The sequence below is a fragment of the Cucumis sativus genome, chromosome 4 (genome assembly GCF_000004075.3).
Source record: "Cucumis sativus cultivar 9930 chromosome 4, Cucumber_9930_V3, whole genome shotgun sequence".
Taxonomy (NCBI): domain Eukaryota; kingdom Viridiplantae; phylum Streptophyta; class Magnoliopsida; order Cucurbitales; family Cucurbitaceae; genus Cucumis; species Cucumis sativus.
In genome coordinates this window covers 24,907,645-24,927,667 of record NC_026658.2, presented here as the reverse complement: position 1 = coordinate 24,927,667, position 20,023 = coordinate 24,907,645, and the positions used below count along the sequence as shown (strand labels likewise).

At 30.0% G+C, this 20,023-nt stretch overlaps 2 protein-coding genes across 2 annotated transcripts; one reads left to right on the top strand and one right to left on the bottom strand.

Annotated features, from left to right (window-relative positions):
- The first annotated feature begins 3,567 nt into the window (after positions 1–3,567).
- LOC101205191 lies at positions 3,568–5,420 on the top strand. The gene is made up of 3 exons (XM_004141256.3): positions 3,568–3,764; positions 4,304–4,717; positions 4,792–5,420. The coding sequence occupies exons 1-3, from the start codon at positions 3,714–3,716 to the stop codon at positions 5,002–5,004; spliced, it is 678 nt and encodes a 225-aa protein (XP_004141304.1). The 5' UTR covers positions 3,568–3,713; the 3' UTR covers positions 5,005–5,420.
- A 511-nt stretch (positions 5,421–5,931) lies between these two features.
- On the bottom strand, positions 5,932–12,130 carry LOC101204949 (squalene monooxygenase SE1). The gene is made up of 8 exons (XM_004141255.3): positions 11,668–12,130; positions 10,127–10,238; positions 9,846–10,020; positions 9,273–9,441; positions 8,884–9,102; positions 8,486–8,761; positions 7,623–7,901; positions 5,932–6,369 (listed from the first exon to the last, which is right to left on the bottom strand). The coding sequence occupies exons 1-8, from the start codon at positions 11,896–11,898 to the stop codon at positions 6,256–6,258; spliced, it is 1,575 nt and encodes a 524-aa protein (XP_004141303.1). The 5' UTR covers positions 11,899–12,130; the 3' UTR covers positions 5,932–6,255.
- Between the last annotated feature and the right edge of the window lie 7,893 nt (positions 12,131–20,023).

Here is a 20,023-nt window from a genome sequence, read left to right as displayed (position 1 = left end):
ACGTAGGATGAGAGATTTTGAGAGAATCAAACTTCCTACCTCAACATTCATAAAATATAAAATATATTTATTTGACCTCTTTTAATTTTTTTTAAAAGTCCTTAAAAAATAAAATAAAAATTGTCAAAAATATCTTGACCAAATATTTAAGTAAAATTTCAGATTTTATTAATAACAAACATTTCATACCAACCATAAATTAGCCAATTATAGAAGAATATCTCTTTGATAGAAGGATATTATTAGCTATAAATTTTGTCGATACAATGTTTTGATTTATTTTGTTATTTTAAAGAATGTTCGTATTTTTAAATGAAAAAAAAAAAAAACTGCTTTCAAATACCTATAAAGTAAAAAAAAAAAGAAAAAATACAGATTATGGTACAAAATCAAGAAATATACCAAATGTAAAAAAGATTGACAAATAAATTTGTGTTGTTCACTAAACAATGTGTTATTTACATGAACAAAAATTTATTAGAGAAAATATTACATATTACAAAGGATGACCCGTCCGAAGTGGAGAGTTAATAGGATTGCAGTTTGTTGAACTTAAAATCATAATCGTAACTAGCTATAAATTATGTAATTAAATATATTATACTCTGTATTTGATCATTATATATATATATGTATATATATAACAGATTTAATGCGTTCCAGCGAACTAAATAATTATTTTAATATGAAAAAAGAAAGTAGAAAAACGGGGGAATAGAGAGATTCAAGTTTTGAGCATATCCTGGGGAGTTAATTTTTTTGGGGAATTAAAATGCAGCCTAAAATTCATAAACACAGAGATCCAAGTTCGTGATTAAATTAAAGAATATAATTATATATACGTATATATGTGTAATGCTAAGCTGTGTGGTCAAAAGAAAGAAAGAATATCGCGTACTGTAGAACAAGCACATCAACAAAACGCCCAAACAAGAAACGTCCAAGCTAGGCCTTCAAAAGCTTAATTAAGTGCATGAGCCTGTTTCATATATATGTATATTTTACTTCATTTTTTCTTTTTGTTTAATTACTATAATAGTTATGTTCTCTCTTTCAACTTGCCATTTAATAATATATAATAAATTAATTCAATGGCAAAAGCCAAACAGCCAAACAGCCAAACGACGACGTCTCTAAATTCTAATACCCCTTTCCTCACTTTTAAATTTGCACGCACAGAACGTCTCTTATTATTATAATTCATTTGAAAACAAAAACGACGTAGTACTATTGTGGTCCGTGTGTTGAAATTACTGTCATCTTATTATTCTCTCTCACTACCATAACATTATCTTCTACCTTTTGTCATATTTTTATGACTCCAGACATTAATTAATTATATTAATTTGGCTATATACCTTTCATTTATTATAAAGTATATTTTAAAATTTTTAAATTGAGCCCACTCATTTTCATCTGTCGCTTTTAATCCCAAAAAAATATATTGAAAATATATTTGTTTTTTTTTTTTTATATAAAAAGTAACCTTGGAACAATTTTGACTATTCAAGATATACCTAAACTTTTTAAAGATTAATATATTATTGTGGTTATTTTACTTGGTAGTTTATTTAATTTTAGAACTGAGATGAGTTTAATTGATAATTGTTATAAGAAAGTTAATTGAGGAGAATGGGTGCAAATGAGAAGTATGGATTTATTAAATAATAAAAATAGTAAATCTTTTTTTTTGACTATTGATGAACCAAATGGTGGCTTGTTTTCTTTTACTTATCCAACCAAACTTTACCAAACTACTCAAGTTTGACAAAGAATCCCTTTTGATTGATCTTAAAATGAATACCCAATACTAGTTTAATGGTTGATTTTTCAAAACCTTCTTGTTATCAATTAGCTAGCGTTTTCATTCTAAATTTTGAAAAGACATGCCCATATTTTGCATTTCTTTCTATGGAAATTACTACTATTATTATTATTAACTTTTACAAATGAAATTTATAAACATTTTTAAATATTATAAAATAAACAAATGTATAATATAGCAAAGTACGAACTCCTGTCCATCTACTAATCTCCTATCAATCATAGAAATTCTATTGGTAGCTATCATCCATGGATAAAATTTATAATTTTATTAAAAATGTAGATAAAAATAAAGTAATTTTGAAGAAAATAATCTAAAGTGTAACGAAAATAATATATTTGGTATTTTGTTAATGATCGGAGGCGGTGGGGCTTTCAGTGCATATATTTCCACTGTTTCGAGGGAAGGATGAATTGTATTTAAATAATTGGTGGCTAAATTTAATCACTTGTCAGTGTTATTCTAACTTATCTATTATCTGGTTTCCATCTCTTTTACCAGGTTACTTACTTGACTCTACAAGGTGACGATGGGCCATGCTTCAGTTTTCTGAATCTTACCTTTCCATTCTCGATTCAGTCAATTTATTTTACAATTCCTTCTCAATTATCAATTGTTTGCCATCTTTTTTGTGAAAATTTAATATATATATATAATCAAACTTTTGTGATATAAGTGTTGATGAAAGTTTTAAACAATATGTAAAAAATACAATAGAATTACTAAGAATTTCATCCAAAAAAATAATGTGTGGCGAACATAAACATTTGTATAGCATTGGTGATTCGAAGTTTATGCTTTTGGATTTTGGAGTTTTTATTTGACACAATCCTGTCTTTATAAAGGAGCCGCGGGATTGCCCCTGTTGTCGCCCAAGGACGAACTCTGATATTGGAGTTGGGCTTGATTTTCAACGTTATGGCGTCTTTGCTATTGGGCTGAATCGTTAGTACTTGTAATGGAGCCCATATAAATTTAGGAGCTTTAGTTATGTTTCCAAGAAGTGTAATAGAGTAGTTTATAACTTAACTCGGTATCTTATCTTCTTGTTTCTCTTGTAATTGGGCTTCTCCATCTTTCCAAGTAGCTCTATCAAATTGTTAAGCTTGACAAGTAAGGATTTTTTTAAAGTTGATTTTTGCTATTAAAAAAACACTACATTATTGGTTAAACCATACATAGTTTTTTGCCTATATCATGTTATTTGTGTTCTTCCAAAATTACAAATTTTAAAATTTTTTATTAAGAAAAAATTAAAACTTAATATTAGTTCGTTGGGTCCATCAATTAATTCTTTAGTTAAATTTAAAGAACAAAAAGAAATATTGACGAGTGGTAGACCTAAAATTTAGAGGATGCATAAGTCTAATTGGAAGAAAATTATGGACCATGGTTCAATATACAAGGTCAACCTAACATAAGAAAATCGCTAGAAACCTGGTTGGTTCATTTTTTCTTTCCTTAATTTAGATAATTTTTTATTGTCAGGCTAACATATAGAGTGGCGTATATATAAAGTTTAGTTTTAGATTTTAGGTTTGTATGTATATTACGTAATCGAGTTGAATCGGATTTGAACCTTTACTTTCACAACTCGACTATTTGATCCAACAAGTTTTTGTCTTTAATTGTTTTACCAAATCTAAACAGTTGTTTTAATCAGGATGGTCCGGTTAATAAAAATAGAAGTTTAAGAGTAAAAAAAAAACTTAAAAAAAAAAAAAAAAAAAAGAGGAAAAAACCGAGGCTTCTGGGTTTGGAACCCCGAATCGGAGAACCCACCCAAGTTGAACCCTACATAGATAGATAGAGAGAGAGAAATAGAGGGAGAGATTAATGAAAGGAAGGCGAAGACGATAAGGGCTAACGGCGAATTCCGGGACATCAAATGGCGCTGCCGGCGTCAATATCACTGCCCTCCTTATCATCCACTTCCAGGGTAAAAACTTGTTTATCGACTCGATTCGTTTTTAATGAATTACCAAATGAACTGAGTGAGCTCCATAATTTAGGTATTTTTTTAATTTGCTCAAAGAGGATTTCAGGTCTTAAAGAGAAGCTAACTGTGTGCAAATTTCTTCATTTCTTCCTATAGAATTGTTGGTATAATCGTTTTGTTATGTAGATTGTTGATTTATTTTGATTCGGTTCATTAATTTAGTAGAGTTGTTAATTCGTCACTTAGTTTCTTGGGATTTTCCTTGTTGGGGCGTCATCGTCGGTTGCGTGCGCCAATTTTGTTAAATTTACCAGTATCCATTAGTTTAAGTTTATGAGTTCATTGGTGATTTAACATCTATTAGAGCATGTGTTTGGCTTTTTATTTTCAATTAATATTGATTTTAACATGGTGAAGAAGAGGAAGAGAAGGTAAAGTACTGACTATATAACTCACGAGTTTGAATGAGATTTCCAATATTTTGCTCGCTTTGATCCAACATAGGCTTGAAATTGTTTTATATTTGCCTATTTATGCAGATTATACTATTCAAGGGGAAAACAACTCTTAATAGCTGCTTCCCGTTGCATGGTGGTCGCCGAGCTACTCTTACATCTTCAGTGAAAGTAAAAATGGCACGGTTTATGGATTCTAATTTTGTGCCTATAGAGATTGAAAATTTAAAAGAGAAGATGCAGGAGGTTGTACCTGAACCCGTTAAAATTTTTCCTTGGAAAGAAGCAGAGAAGATAGTGGTGGAGAGACTGGCTTTTATGGGGAAGGAGACACTGAAGTGGTCTCTTCTCTTGTTCTTTGTCCTTAGCTCATGTTCAGATATTGTAGCATCCATAGTTAGAAACCAGGAGTTACTGATCCCTATTGGTCTTTTTATTGGTGTCTTGTTGACTGATCTTTTAAAAGAGATATCTCAAGAAGTGTTTGGCAACTCTGAGGTACATTTTTGCTTCTACGCTGTTTACTTTATTCCATGCTACTACAAAGTAATATAACATCAACCATCCTACAGGAATCAAGCTTCAAGAAACAACTTTATGGTTTTGGTTCCTTCTTCATTCTTGTGAAGCTAATTGTTTATGGCTTTGCAATTCAAGCACCGGTGTTTCCTCTACATGTTGCAAATGGTGGGTTAATGCAAGTTTTGTGGCTGTGGAGAAATTTACCAAGAGAAAGAAATCAACCGAATGAACAGAGCCTGTTCGTAGGCCAAGCTACATCTTAAACATGGATGAATAAGATTGTTTCAGATGTTAATATTTGCTTCCTTGAAGAATTTGGTCGTCATGTAAGGATGGGAGACAACAATATTATGATATGTACTGGAAACTTGTTTAACATTGGAGACACAGTGGCGAGCCCTGGCTATGTATGAGTAGGTTTTCTTTTCCTTTTGAGATCAACAACGCATGAAGCAGTAGAGAGATTTGAACTTTTGACGTCTTGGTTGAAGGCATTTTCATAGACCGGTTGAGTTTATGCTCGAGTTTGCTTAGACCGGTTGAGTTATGCTCGAGTTTGCTTGTATGAGTAGGTTGTATCAAAACTCTTGCTCTGAGAGGTAATGCTAGCTAGGTATTGTGTATCGGCTGCATAATTAATTTGGTAATGAGCTATGTTTTGGCACCATCTTCCTTTTGCCCTGCCTCGTTTTGGTCAACCTTGGTTCTATTTTGTGGTTGTTTCGTTCTTTTGCAGAGTTGGATTTGAGTTTTATTAGTTATGCTTTTGTGATATAAAGCATGGAGATAAGAAATTATTTGTGGCAAATTTGCTCTAAAGAATTAAAACATTTTTCTTGGAGGCTTTTTTGAATACAGAAAATTTATAACTTGTAGATTTTTATTTTCGCTCATTTATTGGAGTCTATCGTGGCCTATCCGTAGAAAATTTTGTTATATTTGTAAAAATTATAAAAAAAAAAAGTCTTGGAAAGTGTTTAAATTTAAACATATTTTCAAAGTGTTTAAAAAGAAATATATTTTTGAAAAATATTTTGTTTTTAAATCAATCAACACAAATAAATAAATAAATATAGTTTCAAACTTTAAATTTGGATAATGGTTCAAATTCATTTTCTGTTCAAATAATTTAGGTTTTATATTCTAGAAATTTAGGCCCTTTCTGATCAGTTACTTCTTAAAATAGGAAGTTAAAAAGTAGGACATGTTAAAATATTTCAATCCTTGCCGAGCAAGGACGTGTGTTTAGGAACCCGAAACAGATGAAATCCCTCTCCAACTCTATTCATTTTGCTCATCTCAAGTGTTTCATGGGATTAGCATCTGTAAAAGAAACATCTCAAATGAGGCACACTAGGTTTTGGACAACTAGCACTCACACAACTTAACAGAAAGGAAAAAAAAAAAAATTAATGAGTACATTTTTACAAGCATCGTCGATCTATAGAGAACTAAAAAGGTTTAGTACAAAATCCACTGCATTAAGACCTTTCTCCTATCTTACGACGGAACTGTTATCTCTCTCTTACGATGGGTGGAGCCCTGTAATAAGCTGCAACGGTCTTGGGGAAAAACATCTGCCTTACTCCTTCAGCCTTTATAATAGGAAAGATAATGGCCGATGCACCCTGCAATTATGTAAATGCTTAGTAACTAATCCCTTCTAATTGTTCTTTGATTGCTTAATTTCCTCAACTTTAGTTCCTCTATATAAGCCTCTTATATAGAACGTTTGGTAATGTTTCTTTTTCAAGTCGAAGTTCGGTTGGATGAATCTTTAAAACAAGGTTTCTCAGAACTAGGAATAGAACAAAAAAAAATATTGTACAATTACATTTCTAAAATGGGATTCAAATATGTAAAATTACCTGATTCACTTCTCTATTCTTTTTTTATAAGAAAAATAAGAAGAAATGGCTAATTTTGAAAATTAAAGGAACATTATTTTCAATATGTGAAATTTCATTGCTAAACATTACCAAAGAAATCAAGCAGAGCAATCAAATACATAAAACTAGTTGATTGGTCAAGAGGGTCAATCGGGATTGGTTTTGGAATGTTTTAAATCAAGAATTTTTACAAAATATTTTTTCAAGCGCTTATCCAACCAATCGATACTCACTTCTCGATATTGAGATAGGTTAGACACTTTATGATCACCGATCACCCTAATATAAATGTAGGAAGAGTTGAACCATCTTTTAAAAGATGTACCCAAAACCAATAAAATTATTTTCAAACAAAATACTTCATAAATCCATTTAGAAAGCTCTCTGTTCTAACTCTCACCCTTACTTTCTGGTTTGCAAGGTGAGAATGAATAATGTCAACAATAATAATCAGTAAAAACTATTATTGAGTTTAGAAAACTTTGGATACCATTTTGGTAGAGCACTGTTACTTCCTTCTAAAAAAATTAGGAAATTTTCCTAAAACAGAAGCAACATTTTATTAGTAATTGAGTAGATGTTACCAGAAGAAAAAAGAAAACAATCGTAATCGAAGTTTTAATACTATCAATTTTATTATTTATTAGCATTTATTACCATTAATACTACAATGAAAGCAGCATTTGAAAACTTGTGGAAGATGCATTTCCCCGTAGGCTACGTTTTTACTAAAAAATAATAATAATGACAATTGAAAGGCTTCTGGACAACATGATTGAGTATAAAATTCGATTTGATTTAATTATGGTAATAGATTCAATTAAATGCTTCTTTTTCTTTGTTAAAGTAGAGTTCAATTAAATATGCTTAAACTTTTAAATTTTATGGATAGAGTTGGTTAATAGAATTTGCTATTTTGTAAATGTTTTGATTCAATTTGTTATATTTTAAAGGTTATGAAAATATGAAAAAGAGTATGGTTATATACGTACCGAGATCAATCTGGCTCCAATCCAAACGCGTTTAGGAGAAGGAAATGGTATGAGTAGTCGACCAACACCGTATATTGCAACTGCGAAGAAATGGAGAACCAAACTCAGGGGGCGAGGGTTCAACCCAGAAAGTAAAGAAACCGGTCCATTCGAGAAGATTCCACCCAAGCTTAAATAATCAAAGCAAGCCTGACGCATTTCCTTTCTAGCCTGATCTGGTGATGCACAAAAGACCTTATATAGGGCACCCGCCAACGTGTTTATTGTCGAAGCCACTGGCTGCAATTACACAAATCAAACTAGTTCATTACATAACTTTGTGCGTTTGGTACTTGCTATTGCTACTTTCTGTTTCAAGTACGTTTTGAAGTATTACCAACTTAGTGAATGACTTGTATTAGTTCTCAACTGATATTTGATTATTGTTTTGATATCTCCAAATACTTGGATTAGTTTCTAGTTAATGATCATTTCACACGTGTTTGATTTTACCACTTATAAGATGTTAAATTCCAAACAAGTAGCGACCTTAATTGAACTCGGTCTAACTTCAAAAATTATTGGCCCCAAATTTAACCTACTGTGATTAAAAATTAATATTGGAGAAGAAGGTGGCTATCTAAAAATGATTTCAACAAAGGGATTGAATGAAAATTTTCCAAGTTTGAAGTAAGAAAAAGCATGCTTGTCATACATGCAATCATCACTTCCAAAAATGGCACAAATTTTCAAGTCTTTTCCCAAAAACTATGTTTTGAGAAAAGAAAATCACTCGGAACTAAAAGGCCAAAATTGGGGACTGCTATTTATTTATTCAAGGAAAAAGGAACACAAAAAGAAGCAGAAAAAACTGAATAACTTACCTTGCGGAGAGTGTAGAAAGCTTCAAGATACTTGCAGAGAGTGGGTGCATCGTTCAGATCACGCAGAGGCTTGAGAAGATCTCTAAGAACAACAATATCAGACAATGCAACGGTCATTCCGCCACCAGTTAGAGGGTGACGCATATTGAATGCATCACCCATCAATAAGGCTCCGGGGGTAGGATATGGATCTGCTGGCATACTTCTATTTGGCATTGTTCTGATGTTACCCTTATCAATAGCAGCTATGAAGGAATTATAAAGTTGAGGAGGAATCTGTGTATGGCAAACTTTATACGGTCATTAATTTGGTTCGATCATAGTCATATTGAAATAGATGAGTGGAGAAAAATTACAGATGAGATTTATGGGAAAGAATAGAGAGAGTATATTCGCACCTGAGGAGCAACAACATTCTTCAAATAGTTAGCCATTTCACCGTTTGAAATGGAAGGAACTTTCTGTCCAGGCACATCCACCAGACAGCGGATCTCTGTACTGCTAATGGGATAGAACAAAATAGGAGAAGGGTCTGCGAGTATCACATGTCCATGATTTGCATGAGGAAGGTCGCAATTCTCGAGTATGAGGCCAACAAAACAAGAGGGAACATCAACCTAGAAAAGATTTACGTATTTTAAAATCTTCTTAGCCTATGGAACAGTATCTTAGTTTTTAACACGAGTAAAAGTAACTTGAGCGTAAAAATATTGGCAGTGAGTTGGACAAGTACAATTAGCAGCAAGACGAGTATCATCCAATACCGAGAATTGAAAGTTGTTCACACCTTTGGGTTGCAAAGAGAGCGTCGCAAATTTGAAAAGCAACCATCACAAACAATAGTTAAAGGTGCATAAGCTGTCATCTCCTGGCCAGACTTGTTTTTGTATTGGACTCCTCTAATTGTACCATTTTCCTCGAGGAGAGAAGTGACTGTTCCCTGCTCCAAGCGCACACTACAAAAGTAGACAAACAAATTAGGAATGGGGAATGACGTAAGTCCTAAACAAATCACGAGGGGAATACTTAATAAAAAGTTATTAGTATGGTTAGTAACTCAGATTTAAATCTCAACTATGAACAATGAATGAAGTACAAGTATCTCTTGTTCAGAAGCAAATACTATATAAGCCTTCTCTGTCAAATCTGCAGAAAAGCATGTGCATGGTGCAACACGACAAAAAACTGAATACTTTTAAATTCTAGCAAGAATCCTAGGGCATCTCTTGTTTCATTGCATTACTCAAATTTTATTAGAAATTTCAATTAAATCAAATGAAGATAATAAATGCAGCATAGGAGGATAGCTCTAGATACAACATAAAAAACAACAATGATAAAACGAATAAAAAGGAATTACTTAGGCAGGGATGCGGCCTTCTCGCGCATCCTTTGAATGAAGCGTCCATTGTGAAAGCTCCTCCCAGACACATCCGAGTGAAATTTTTCCAAGGGATAGGAGAGTCTAGTATCCTTTCCATCCTTAAAAAGAGCATAACCATACACTCTTTGGGCATCAATTTCATCCACACAATCTGCATAAACAACAGTAAATCAACACCCAATTCTAGTGATCTAAAGAGGCTTAGAAGAAAATCCTCGTCAACAAACAACCATTAGATATCAATGAAGTAAACCAACCTTCAAGTCCCAACTCTGTTAACTTAAGATAGCCTCCCGGTTGTAATAATTCACCAACAATTCTGTCCGGCTCTGACAAATCTCTTTCAATCACATGTACTTGACGACCATCCTGTGTTTCAAAAATCATTCAATATAAATAAAATGACGAAATGAGTGTTCATTTGTTGTTCAAAAATTTCAGCAAATGCATGTGCTAACGGATCAACTATCAGCAAGGAGTGTCAAAAATAAAATCCATCTGCTGGAGTGTACAACCCCAAAAACGAATGTTAATTGGGACGGACACGATAGAAGTTTATTTTCATGCAGGCCCAGATACATAAACAACATGCTTTTGTCATATATGTTTTCGTGGTAGCTGGCCAACCAAAAGTTAGAGCGACAAAAGGCCAACTGTCAATTTTGACACGATGACAAAGCAAATATTCTGTGGATAGATAACAAGTCTGTATTCCTTTTCTCTTGGCCTTTTTTTCCTCAAGCCTCCATAATTGACAGCAAAACATTTCCTACTGATTCATCTTTGAATTATCTCAAAACGTGCATAGAGCTTTGTATCTAAAAGAGATGTTTCTTCCGATGACTTGCTCAGAAGTTTCACCTCTATTAAGCGTTTTTCTTCGCTCTTTTTTTCCTATAATGTTGTGTGTAACGAAAACGATAAAACATGTGGAATGAGATTCAGTTGGTGAAAATCTAAAATCGATCTCAGAATATTTGGGAAAAAACACTCCAAAACACTCTCAAAACAATTTAAACTTAAAAAATCATGTATACGTTCGAGAATTTGATTTCATTTCACCACAAATCAAGTCTTCCAGAAATCTGAAACAAAAATCAAAATCAACAAACAAACATGTAATGACACGGTGAGGCATTTCTATCAAAAGTGCTAACAAAAAGTGTTTCGTTCGAGAAGAAACCTTGACTGTCCATGAATCAAGCAATCGAACTTCAGAACTGGCTACGCACAAACTCCCGATTAAAAGATAACTCCTCTCAGAAAAAACATTCTTAATAATTCTGAAATGCTTATCCGCCGAGTATAAACTCTAAATCATAAATGAAATAACAAGATATCTTTCTATAGAGAACATTTGGTCTTCGGTACAGTAAATTTATATTAGATTTCTACATAATTCCAGTGCATAAATCGGAATCTGCTCGAGTTTCAAAAGAAATAATCAAATAAAAGTACATTCAACATGTGGATTTCATACACGAAAGCAGAGCATAAAATAGAAACGCTGACTTAACAACGTACCGCCATGTGATACTTCCTTCGTGAACAACAACCTAACTATAGCGCGGAAATGTCATCTAGAAAGAGAAACTGAGTGCCAGTTGAACATAAATCATACAATACCTAAGCAAGTCATAAAGAAAATTAGTTTCTACAATTTCTAATCACTCGAATCCGATTTTCCTCATTGACATTTCTCAAGTGAAACTATCAGAAATCGTCCGCCGTTTAACACGAAACTAAGAGAGAGCGCTTAGTTAGAGAAAAGCGTTGGAGAACAGAAGGATAAGATTACCTTGGCGAGAGTATAGGCAAGAGCGGATCCGGCGACACCGGCTCCGACAATGATAATGTCGCCGTCGCTATTACTCGATTTGCATTCTCCATTGGTGGTGGCGATATTCTTTAGGCTTTCACGCCTCCGTTCATTCGAAACTCCGCAGTTTTTCTTGCCGAACAATAAATATAAAGCCGAAGCTCCGAGAACAGAGGCCAAGATCCATCCTAACGCGCATTGATCCACCATTTTTTCCGAGTATAGATGCAGCGACCTCAAAGAGATCGCCAATGCGACGACGACAGCGACGATACTCTCTCTCGCTCTCTCTCTCCTGTGGCCCTCCCCGAGTTTCCTCCCTTTTATCTCTCTATCTCTCCCTCTCTCTTGTACTTGATTATAAATTCTCTCTGCGCGTATCTCTCTCCGCTGGCAAAACTTCACGCCAACGACCGAATTGCTTAACGGAACCCCATAAACTCACCAGGAAAGTGGACCCTTTTTATAGCCATCTAAAATTTAAAAAAAAGGAAAAAGAAAAAGAAAAAAACATACATACTGTTAATATTAACTGGCCACGTGGCTTTATCAAAATAAAATAATATGTGTCTTCAGTATTAACCTGCACGATTTTATGCTAACATGAGCCCCTCTGCCAGCACTAACACACCTAGTTTCCAATTATATCCATTCCCCCATTTCTCTCTCTAAATTCTCCATTTTCTTCCAAAAAGAAAAAAAAAAAACTGAAAATACTCTACAATTCTCTCTCTTATGAACTCTTCTAATCGATTAAGCTATGCTCATTTATGTGTTAATTGAAAAAAACCCAAATTTAGTGTATGATCTCGTATCAAATAAAACTTTAGAATACATAAATTCTTATAAGGACTTTTGTAGTAAATTTGATCCGAGAAGCATTAACCTCGATTTTAAAATTTTAATGAAAAATGCACTCGATCGAAAGAGATTAGATAAATTATTTTAAAGAGTTCAGTAAAATTTGGAAATAATCTCGAGGTTATTTTCAGTCAAGATTGACAGATTTTCTATTTTCTAGTGTTCAAATATTAAATCAAAAAGTGCCGGTTTTATCTATTTTCCAACAAAATATCATAGTCTTCTCACGTTGTACTACAATTTGGTGACGTTAAAATATTTTTCCTTTTTATCTTGCTTAAACTTAAGTAATTAAAGAAAACGTTTTAAACACTCCACTAAATTCCTTCCTCTATTATACTTTAGATAAGATTTTTAAAAAATTATTATACATTTTGTATGATTAGAAATTTAATGGATACCACTTTGCATTTAGAGCAAATTGAGCTATGTTACTTTAATCATTCTTTAGATTCTGTTTTTTACTATCCTGTGTGCTTTACTCATTTGTTGTTGGATATATATGCTATCCTGTCCAACTTTCATTAGAGTAAATACTTAACTTCAAGACTATACTTTTCTTGCGTAACTCAATAACTTAAATTTTAAATCCATTTGTTTTTCCAAATTACGTGTTTGAAAGAAAGAAAAAAAACCTCAATTTGAATTGTTCAAATCATTTTTAGATATTAATCACTCTAAAATCATATTATTATATGAAATATATAAAACGTTTATAAAGTACAAATAGAAAGATGAAAAAAATTTAAAAATTGAACTTCTTAATTACTTGTGAATAAAGATGACAGTTGAACTAAACTATTATTGATCTATCAAACATCTATTTTTGAAACTATATCAGAGGGGTATTTTATGTGGATAGGTGTGATATGAATAATATAATCACCAAAACTATATCATTGTTATAAGTTTAGATATTTCATTGTGATGTACCAATTATATATAATTATTTTATTTCCATTGCTTGAATGTTGGCGACATTTAAAAATTAAAAGTTTTAAGTAGATGTTTGGGGATTTAGTGTTAAAAAGGTATAAGCATGTGGTAGATTTGAAGTGAGAGAGGGTTTAGTCTTCAAAAGACAACCAATATTGTCAGACACTAACCCTAGTTGACGTTGGTCGTTTAGTCCTTCCTATTATTTATTTTTTAAAATTTAATTCTTAATTATTATTGTTTTTTAAATGAAAATTATCGTAATCAGTTTAACAACCAATGTGGTAGTTTATTAATTTTTATTATTGAAAAAAATCTTTAAATATAAGAATAACTTCAAATTTAACCATTAAATTTAAAATAATTAAGTGTATAGTAATATTTTAAAAAATTTGTAAGTATAGCAAAATTTGTCAAATTTTATTTCTGATAGACAATATTGCGAATCTATCAACGATAGTTTTGCTATATTTGTATTTTTTTTAAAAATGTTGCTATGTATGTAATTGTTTTTACGAAAATGACTCTTAATTATAATTTCTGTTTAAATATAGTATGTATAATGTATTTATTTCAAATGTTTTTTAAATTCTTGAAAGTCATAAAATCTTTCCCTTTTCATATAATTCTTTGAAATTTTCCTCAATCTCCCAAATTTTCTAAATATGTCTTTACAATTCCATCTCAAATTAATCAAACTCTCCTAAACTATTTCAAATTTCTTCACATTCCACGTTTTTATTTTCATTCAAAAAGTAAAAATCTCTTAAGACTATCTCAAGACAATTTATAATTTATTGCTAAAGTAAGGCCTGATGTAGAAATAATTACAAAATTAGAGATAACAAACAATATTTGCAAATTTCAAGTTTTTTTTTTTTTTTTTTTTGCCTTATTAATGATTTTATTTTAGTGGGTGAGGTTTTAAAGGAAAATAATTGAAAGACAAATTGTACTTTGAAGGAAACATGTGTAGATTTTAAACTTTAAAGTACGTGTATATATAAAGTGTGAGAGATTGAGAGAAAATTGAAAGGGTAATATGCAAAGGGAAAGATTAAAATAATAGCCCTAGCTACTTTTGCAAAACTTTTCAAATTAACCCTATTTTAACACCAAATCCCTTGGAACCTTATCAATATCATCTTAGCCAGTCATAAATTCACCTCACCTATCTAGAATGCTTGAAAATAAATCAATTTAGAGTTGGAGAGTTTAGATTTTTTTTTTTTGTAAAAACAGTTGATAAATATTATTTTCATCCATTAATCTATACGTTTTGAATGTCTACGTTCTAACAGTGTTAGCAAAACAAAAGATTATACAGTTATAAATAAAGTGTTTTTATTTTCTATTTATTTGAAAACCAGTGAGAAATTTGTAAAAAAAAAAAAAAACCACAATTTTCAATTAAAAAAAAAACGAAGCAGGGCATTGGTTATTACTACTACTATTGTGTTAATTAATTTAGCATATATTATTTTGAAAACAAAAGACGACATCCAATAATGAGTTGGAGAATGTTGTGTTTTCCACTCCGTCTATGTCTTTTTGCAGTTTCAATGAACAATATAATAAAGCTTCAAACTAACTCTCCTACTGCATACTGCATACTGCATACAGTACCAATTTCACCCTTAATCATTATTATTCGAAATGGTAGTTATTGCGTCAAAATAGATGTAACTTAATTGAATAAAACAATGTATTATTAACTTTAAAAAGTTTATGAGTGCACGTCTACTAATATCATAAATAGACTTCAATGGCTGTTTAGTGTCTATCAGTAATAATTACCATTTCGAATAATTAGCTGAAACTTTATTAATATTTAAATTGGTATACACTCTTTTCAAATTATGTCTATTAGAGAGAAAATCGAGTATTATTGTAATAACATGACACAATAGTAAATAATTTATTGTTTATTTATTGAATCAAATTATTTTTAAATATTTATTACTGTACCAATGAAAATTATCCTACTGTGAATTTTTTTTCATTAGAGTTGTTAATTACTTGGACAAATAAAATGATAATATATATATATGTAAATGAATTAATTTTTTTCTATTGAAAAGGGAATATTAATTCATTAATTGAAACGTTTAACCTTTGATTGTCACCACAATACAAAAGCGCATGGCCGGCTCCTAAGCAACTAGCCAACTAGTCATCTTTGCAAATATAAATTTACGACACAAAGAAATAATAATATTAATAGATGGACAATAAAAAATATATATTTATTAAGCTTCTATCTTGTTTTTTTTTTTTTCTATTTTTATTTAGTTTCATTCGTCATACTAGGTAGTCGATCTAGTATTCGATCGTGTCGATGCAAGAATGTTTTAGCATATAAAATTATCAATTGTACTTTTTGCTAGACGAATTATGGATGACAAAAATCTCTATGTGATGTTGACCAAACTAATCATCACTATCAAAACTATAAATGACCATGTCTCTTAAACTATTGATTTTGTAATTATAAAAGGAAAATAAATGGACAAGCTATCCATGTAGGGAGAGAATGTGACCCTTCAAAATTTAAGGGAGAGAATGTAACGTAGGATCGAAATAAAGAATTGGTCCAAACAAAAATTCAAAGAAAAATGATTACGTGTAATTCATTATAATCTCTATAGAACCATATACACCAAACATTTTTGTGTTAGAGAGAAGTTAAAAGCATGAAAGAAGGTCGGGCCACGTACTAAACTACAAACTTCCAACATTTACAATTTTACAAATTACAAAGAGAATAAGAGAAGAATATATAATTTTATTTTATTTAAAAAGAAAAAGAACTATTATATAATGTAGTAATTAGTAAATAACTTAATACGTTACGAAAGTGGACGGGTTGCCAATATTGGAAAGGCACTATCTTGGCCTTTAACAAAAAAGAAAGAGAAGTTGCTTTAAAGAAAGAAGAAACAAACAAAAAGAAAGAAAAGGAAAAGGAAAAGGGAATCCACTGTACTGTATTGCCAACTCACGTATTATTAAATGTAACGCCTACTGTGCTATTTCTTTTAGAATAAAGCAACCGAAAAATCCAGAAAGTTCGAGACAAGTAGATCGCCTCGCATCTTAAGTTATGTATAATAAAATCTAATGCGAAGTTGTTCAACAACGGTTCTACGAAACCGCTATTCAAAGTAATTTCCTTTTTATTTTATCATCCTTCTTAAATAAGATCACATCACATTTATTGTGAACACAAATTTGTGTCCTTACAAATTTTCTCCAAAATTCTGTGACGTTGGTTGGCAGTTTCTTTGCAGTCAAAGTCGTGGAAAAAAGAAAAATCATTGTAAATTATCGGAGTTCTAAAACTAGAAAGATTTTTTTTTTTATTTATTCTGTTTAAAATAAAATTATTAAAAGATAAATTTTATTAAATATTTTGTCAAAATGTTCTACTTTTTATTATTTTTTAATCAATCAAAATAAAAAATTTATATTTAATAACAATTTTATCATTTTTCAAAATTTATAACTAACTTTTAAAAAAGTCTAGTGCTTATTTCCGCACCAATCTGGTTTTTTCCCCTTAATTTAATGTTTTTTTTCTTTTACTGAAAACAATATTCAAGAAAAATATAAAATTCAATACTTCTTTTATCGTTGTATTTTTCAATAATTAAAATTTTTATTATGGTCATCCTAAATTTGATGGAGTGTTTTAAATGCCCTTGAACATAGGTAAAATGTCAATTTCAATAAACGACCCATTTAAAAGTTTAATGCTTTGGTGAAAAAAAACAAGTAATTTATCCATTTATATGGAACATGAAACAAACTCATATCTTGATTAAAATAAATAAAATTCTTTAAAACACGAGTAAAAAAATATAATTAAAAAAAATATAATAAAACAATTTATGATTGATGAAGACGTATATGAACTATAATAATTAAATTTTTTCCTATTAATTAGCCCCTTATTTGTATTTAATATTGAGTTGTAGGTCAAAAAAGATTAGGCTCTAAAAAAAGAGAGGTGTGTTAATATAAGAAGAGTAAGTATTAAGTGGAGATAATAAATGGTTGTTGTTATTGTTATTTATTGGAACAATTATGTCTACATTTTTCTTTGTTGAATTTCTAAAACCAAAAAAAAAAAAAAAAAAAAAGAGAGAGAAGACATTTGACCGGCCAACAATGCCCTCTCCTATTCCTTGTGACTAAAAAATCGGAAGAAAAATTGGAGGATTTGGGGAAAGCCAACTGCAAAATATATTAAATTATTTTAACAATAAAACAATATAATCAAATAACAAATGTAAATTAAAATTATTTTTACAACATACTTGTGATGAAAAAACGAAAATACAAAATGGAGTGGAACAACACTTTTTTTTTTATTGATTTTTGGTGAAAAATGGAAATGATGAATGATTTTTTTTATGTGAATAATGGAACGGGTGAGTGATTTTTGATGTAGGATGGAAGTATAGATAGATTTTGTTGAATAAGATAAAAGGAGAACGAAGAAGACCAAATAGAACAAAAGGTAGAAGGAAAATTTTAATTTGCAACGAAAGGCAGAATACTAAGAAATTAGGGTTTTATAGAGAAGAAGTCGTCTACGAAGTATCAGACTTTCATGTGAACTAAACTTCGCTACCTTAATTTTGACATTTGTTTCAAGCTACTCTAGAAATATCAATAGTTTTTTAAAACACATTATTTTAAAAAAATCATAATTGGAATTAGAATGAATGGAAAATCATATACATAAAAAAACCCAATTCTTATCATATTTAACTAGTTATTCAAATTTAAAGTTAAACTAATATTTATTTGATAAAAAATCTTAAATTATGATATATAATTTGGTTGAGAAAAATAACATATAAAAATAATACAAATTATACTAATTTAAAAAGATATTCAAATTGATAAAAACAAATATGTTAAATTTAAACTATATCAAATAAAGGATCCACACCAATGTTTAGTAAACAGTTATTTTATTTATTTTTACCTATATTATTCTAAAAGCGTAATTTACAACAATTATTTTAAAGGTTACAATAATATGAAGTCGTATGAATTACGCAATCTAAGTTTAATGCAACTTCGAAAGAAGAAAATAAAAATAAAATTTTAAAATAATAGAATTTAATGTATAAAGGCAATGTTTAAGATAAAACAAATTAGGAAGAAGTTAGATGGTTGACGTATACATTTAATCAACCAATTGAATACAAAAAGGAAATACAATTATTTGCTTAGCTTAAGAGCTATTTACATTTATGATTTAGGAATTTGAAAAGGTCAATAAATAAGAATTTAATTTGTATGTATTAAGTTAGGATTCGTTCGAAAGTATCAGTTGGAAAAAAAATGGTAAAAAATGTTTGTTTACCTAAAAGACTTTAAAATATAAAATTAAGATTATGATTTTAGGGAGAAATCAAGTAATATAATTATACAAAGTAAAATTTTCAAATAAATTGGAATCGTCAGAAACAATAAATCATAAATTATAAAGTATTAACACATTAATCGATATGATATAATTTATAAAGAAAAAAAAAAGTAAATTCAATGAGGTAGTAAGATAAAATATAGTTTTAAATTTCATACCAACTATTTAAATTTTAAATTTAATGGTAAGTATTTTATAAAAAAAGTTATTTAAAAATTATCTTGAAAGTGTTTGAGTCCAGCCTATCTATGAACACCCTTGTTCTCAAAGCCAATGAGTTGGGTCTTCAGCTATCAAATCTAATACTATTAAAGAAATGGTTATTCACCACCTCATTTAGAAAAAGGCGACAAAATTCATTACACCTAAACGTTTTATATGAAAGTAAATAATTTATAAATTTTCTATTTTCCAATATTTTCATAAAAAATTAATGAAAAACAAAACTATATAAAAAAAATCACTAATTAAAAAAACAAATAAACACTACTTATAAATTTATAAATTAATTTTTTTAAAAAGCACCATATGTGCTGTTAGAATGTTTTCAACTAAGTCGGGTGAATGTCCAAGACTTCACCTTTTTGTTTTCTATTTGGTCCTATTTTCAAGTCACATACTCTTTTTCGAAAAATAGTCCACTTTCATGGAATTCATCTTAGAGAAAAGAAGAGATCGAGTCAACCCTAATAATTAAGACATTAAATAATAAAAGATCTCTAAATACTTTTAAAATTACGATATTTTGTTAATAAGTTTGAAAACGTCCTACAAAATATAGTAAAACAAACTAAACTATTTACAAAATATCACAATTATTGACGAATTTAATTTATGTTTATAAGAGACTCGAATCACGTACTTAACTTTATGTTATTTTTATAATATATATGTGTATAATGAGAAGCTAACCTAGTAGTAAAATTGTCCCACAATCATTTATAAACCTAGAATCATGTACATTCGTGACATTTTTTCAACTTATTTTTACTAGACAATAGAGTTTTCATAAACAAAAATAATGGATAGACGATTATATCTGTCGTAAATAGATCGTCATATATATAAATATTCTTATAAAAAAAATTGTCATTT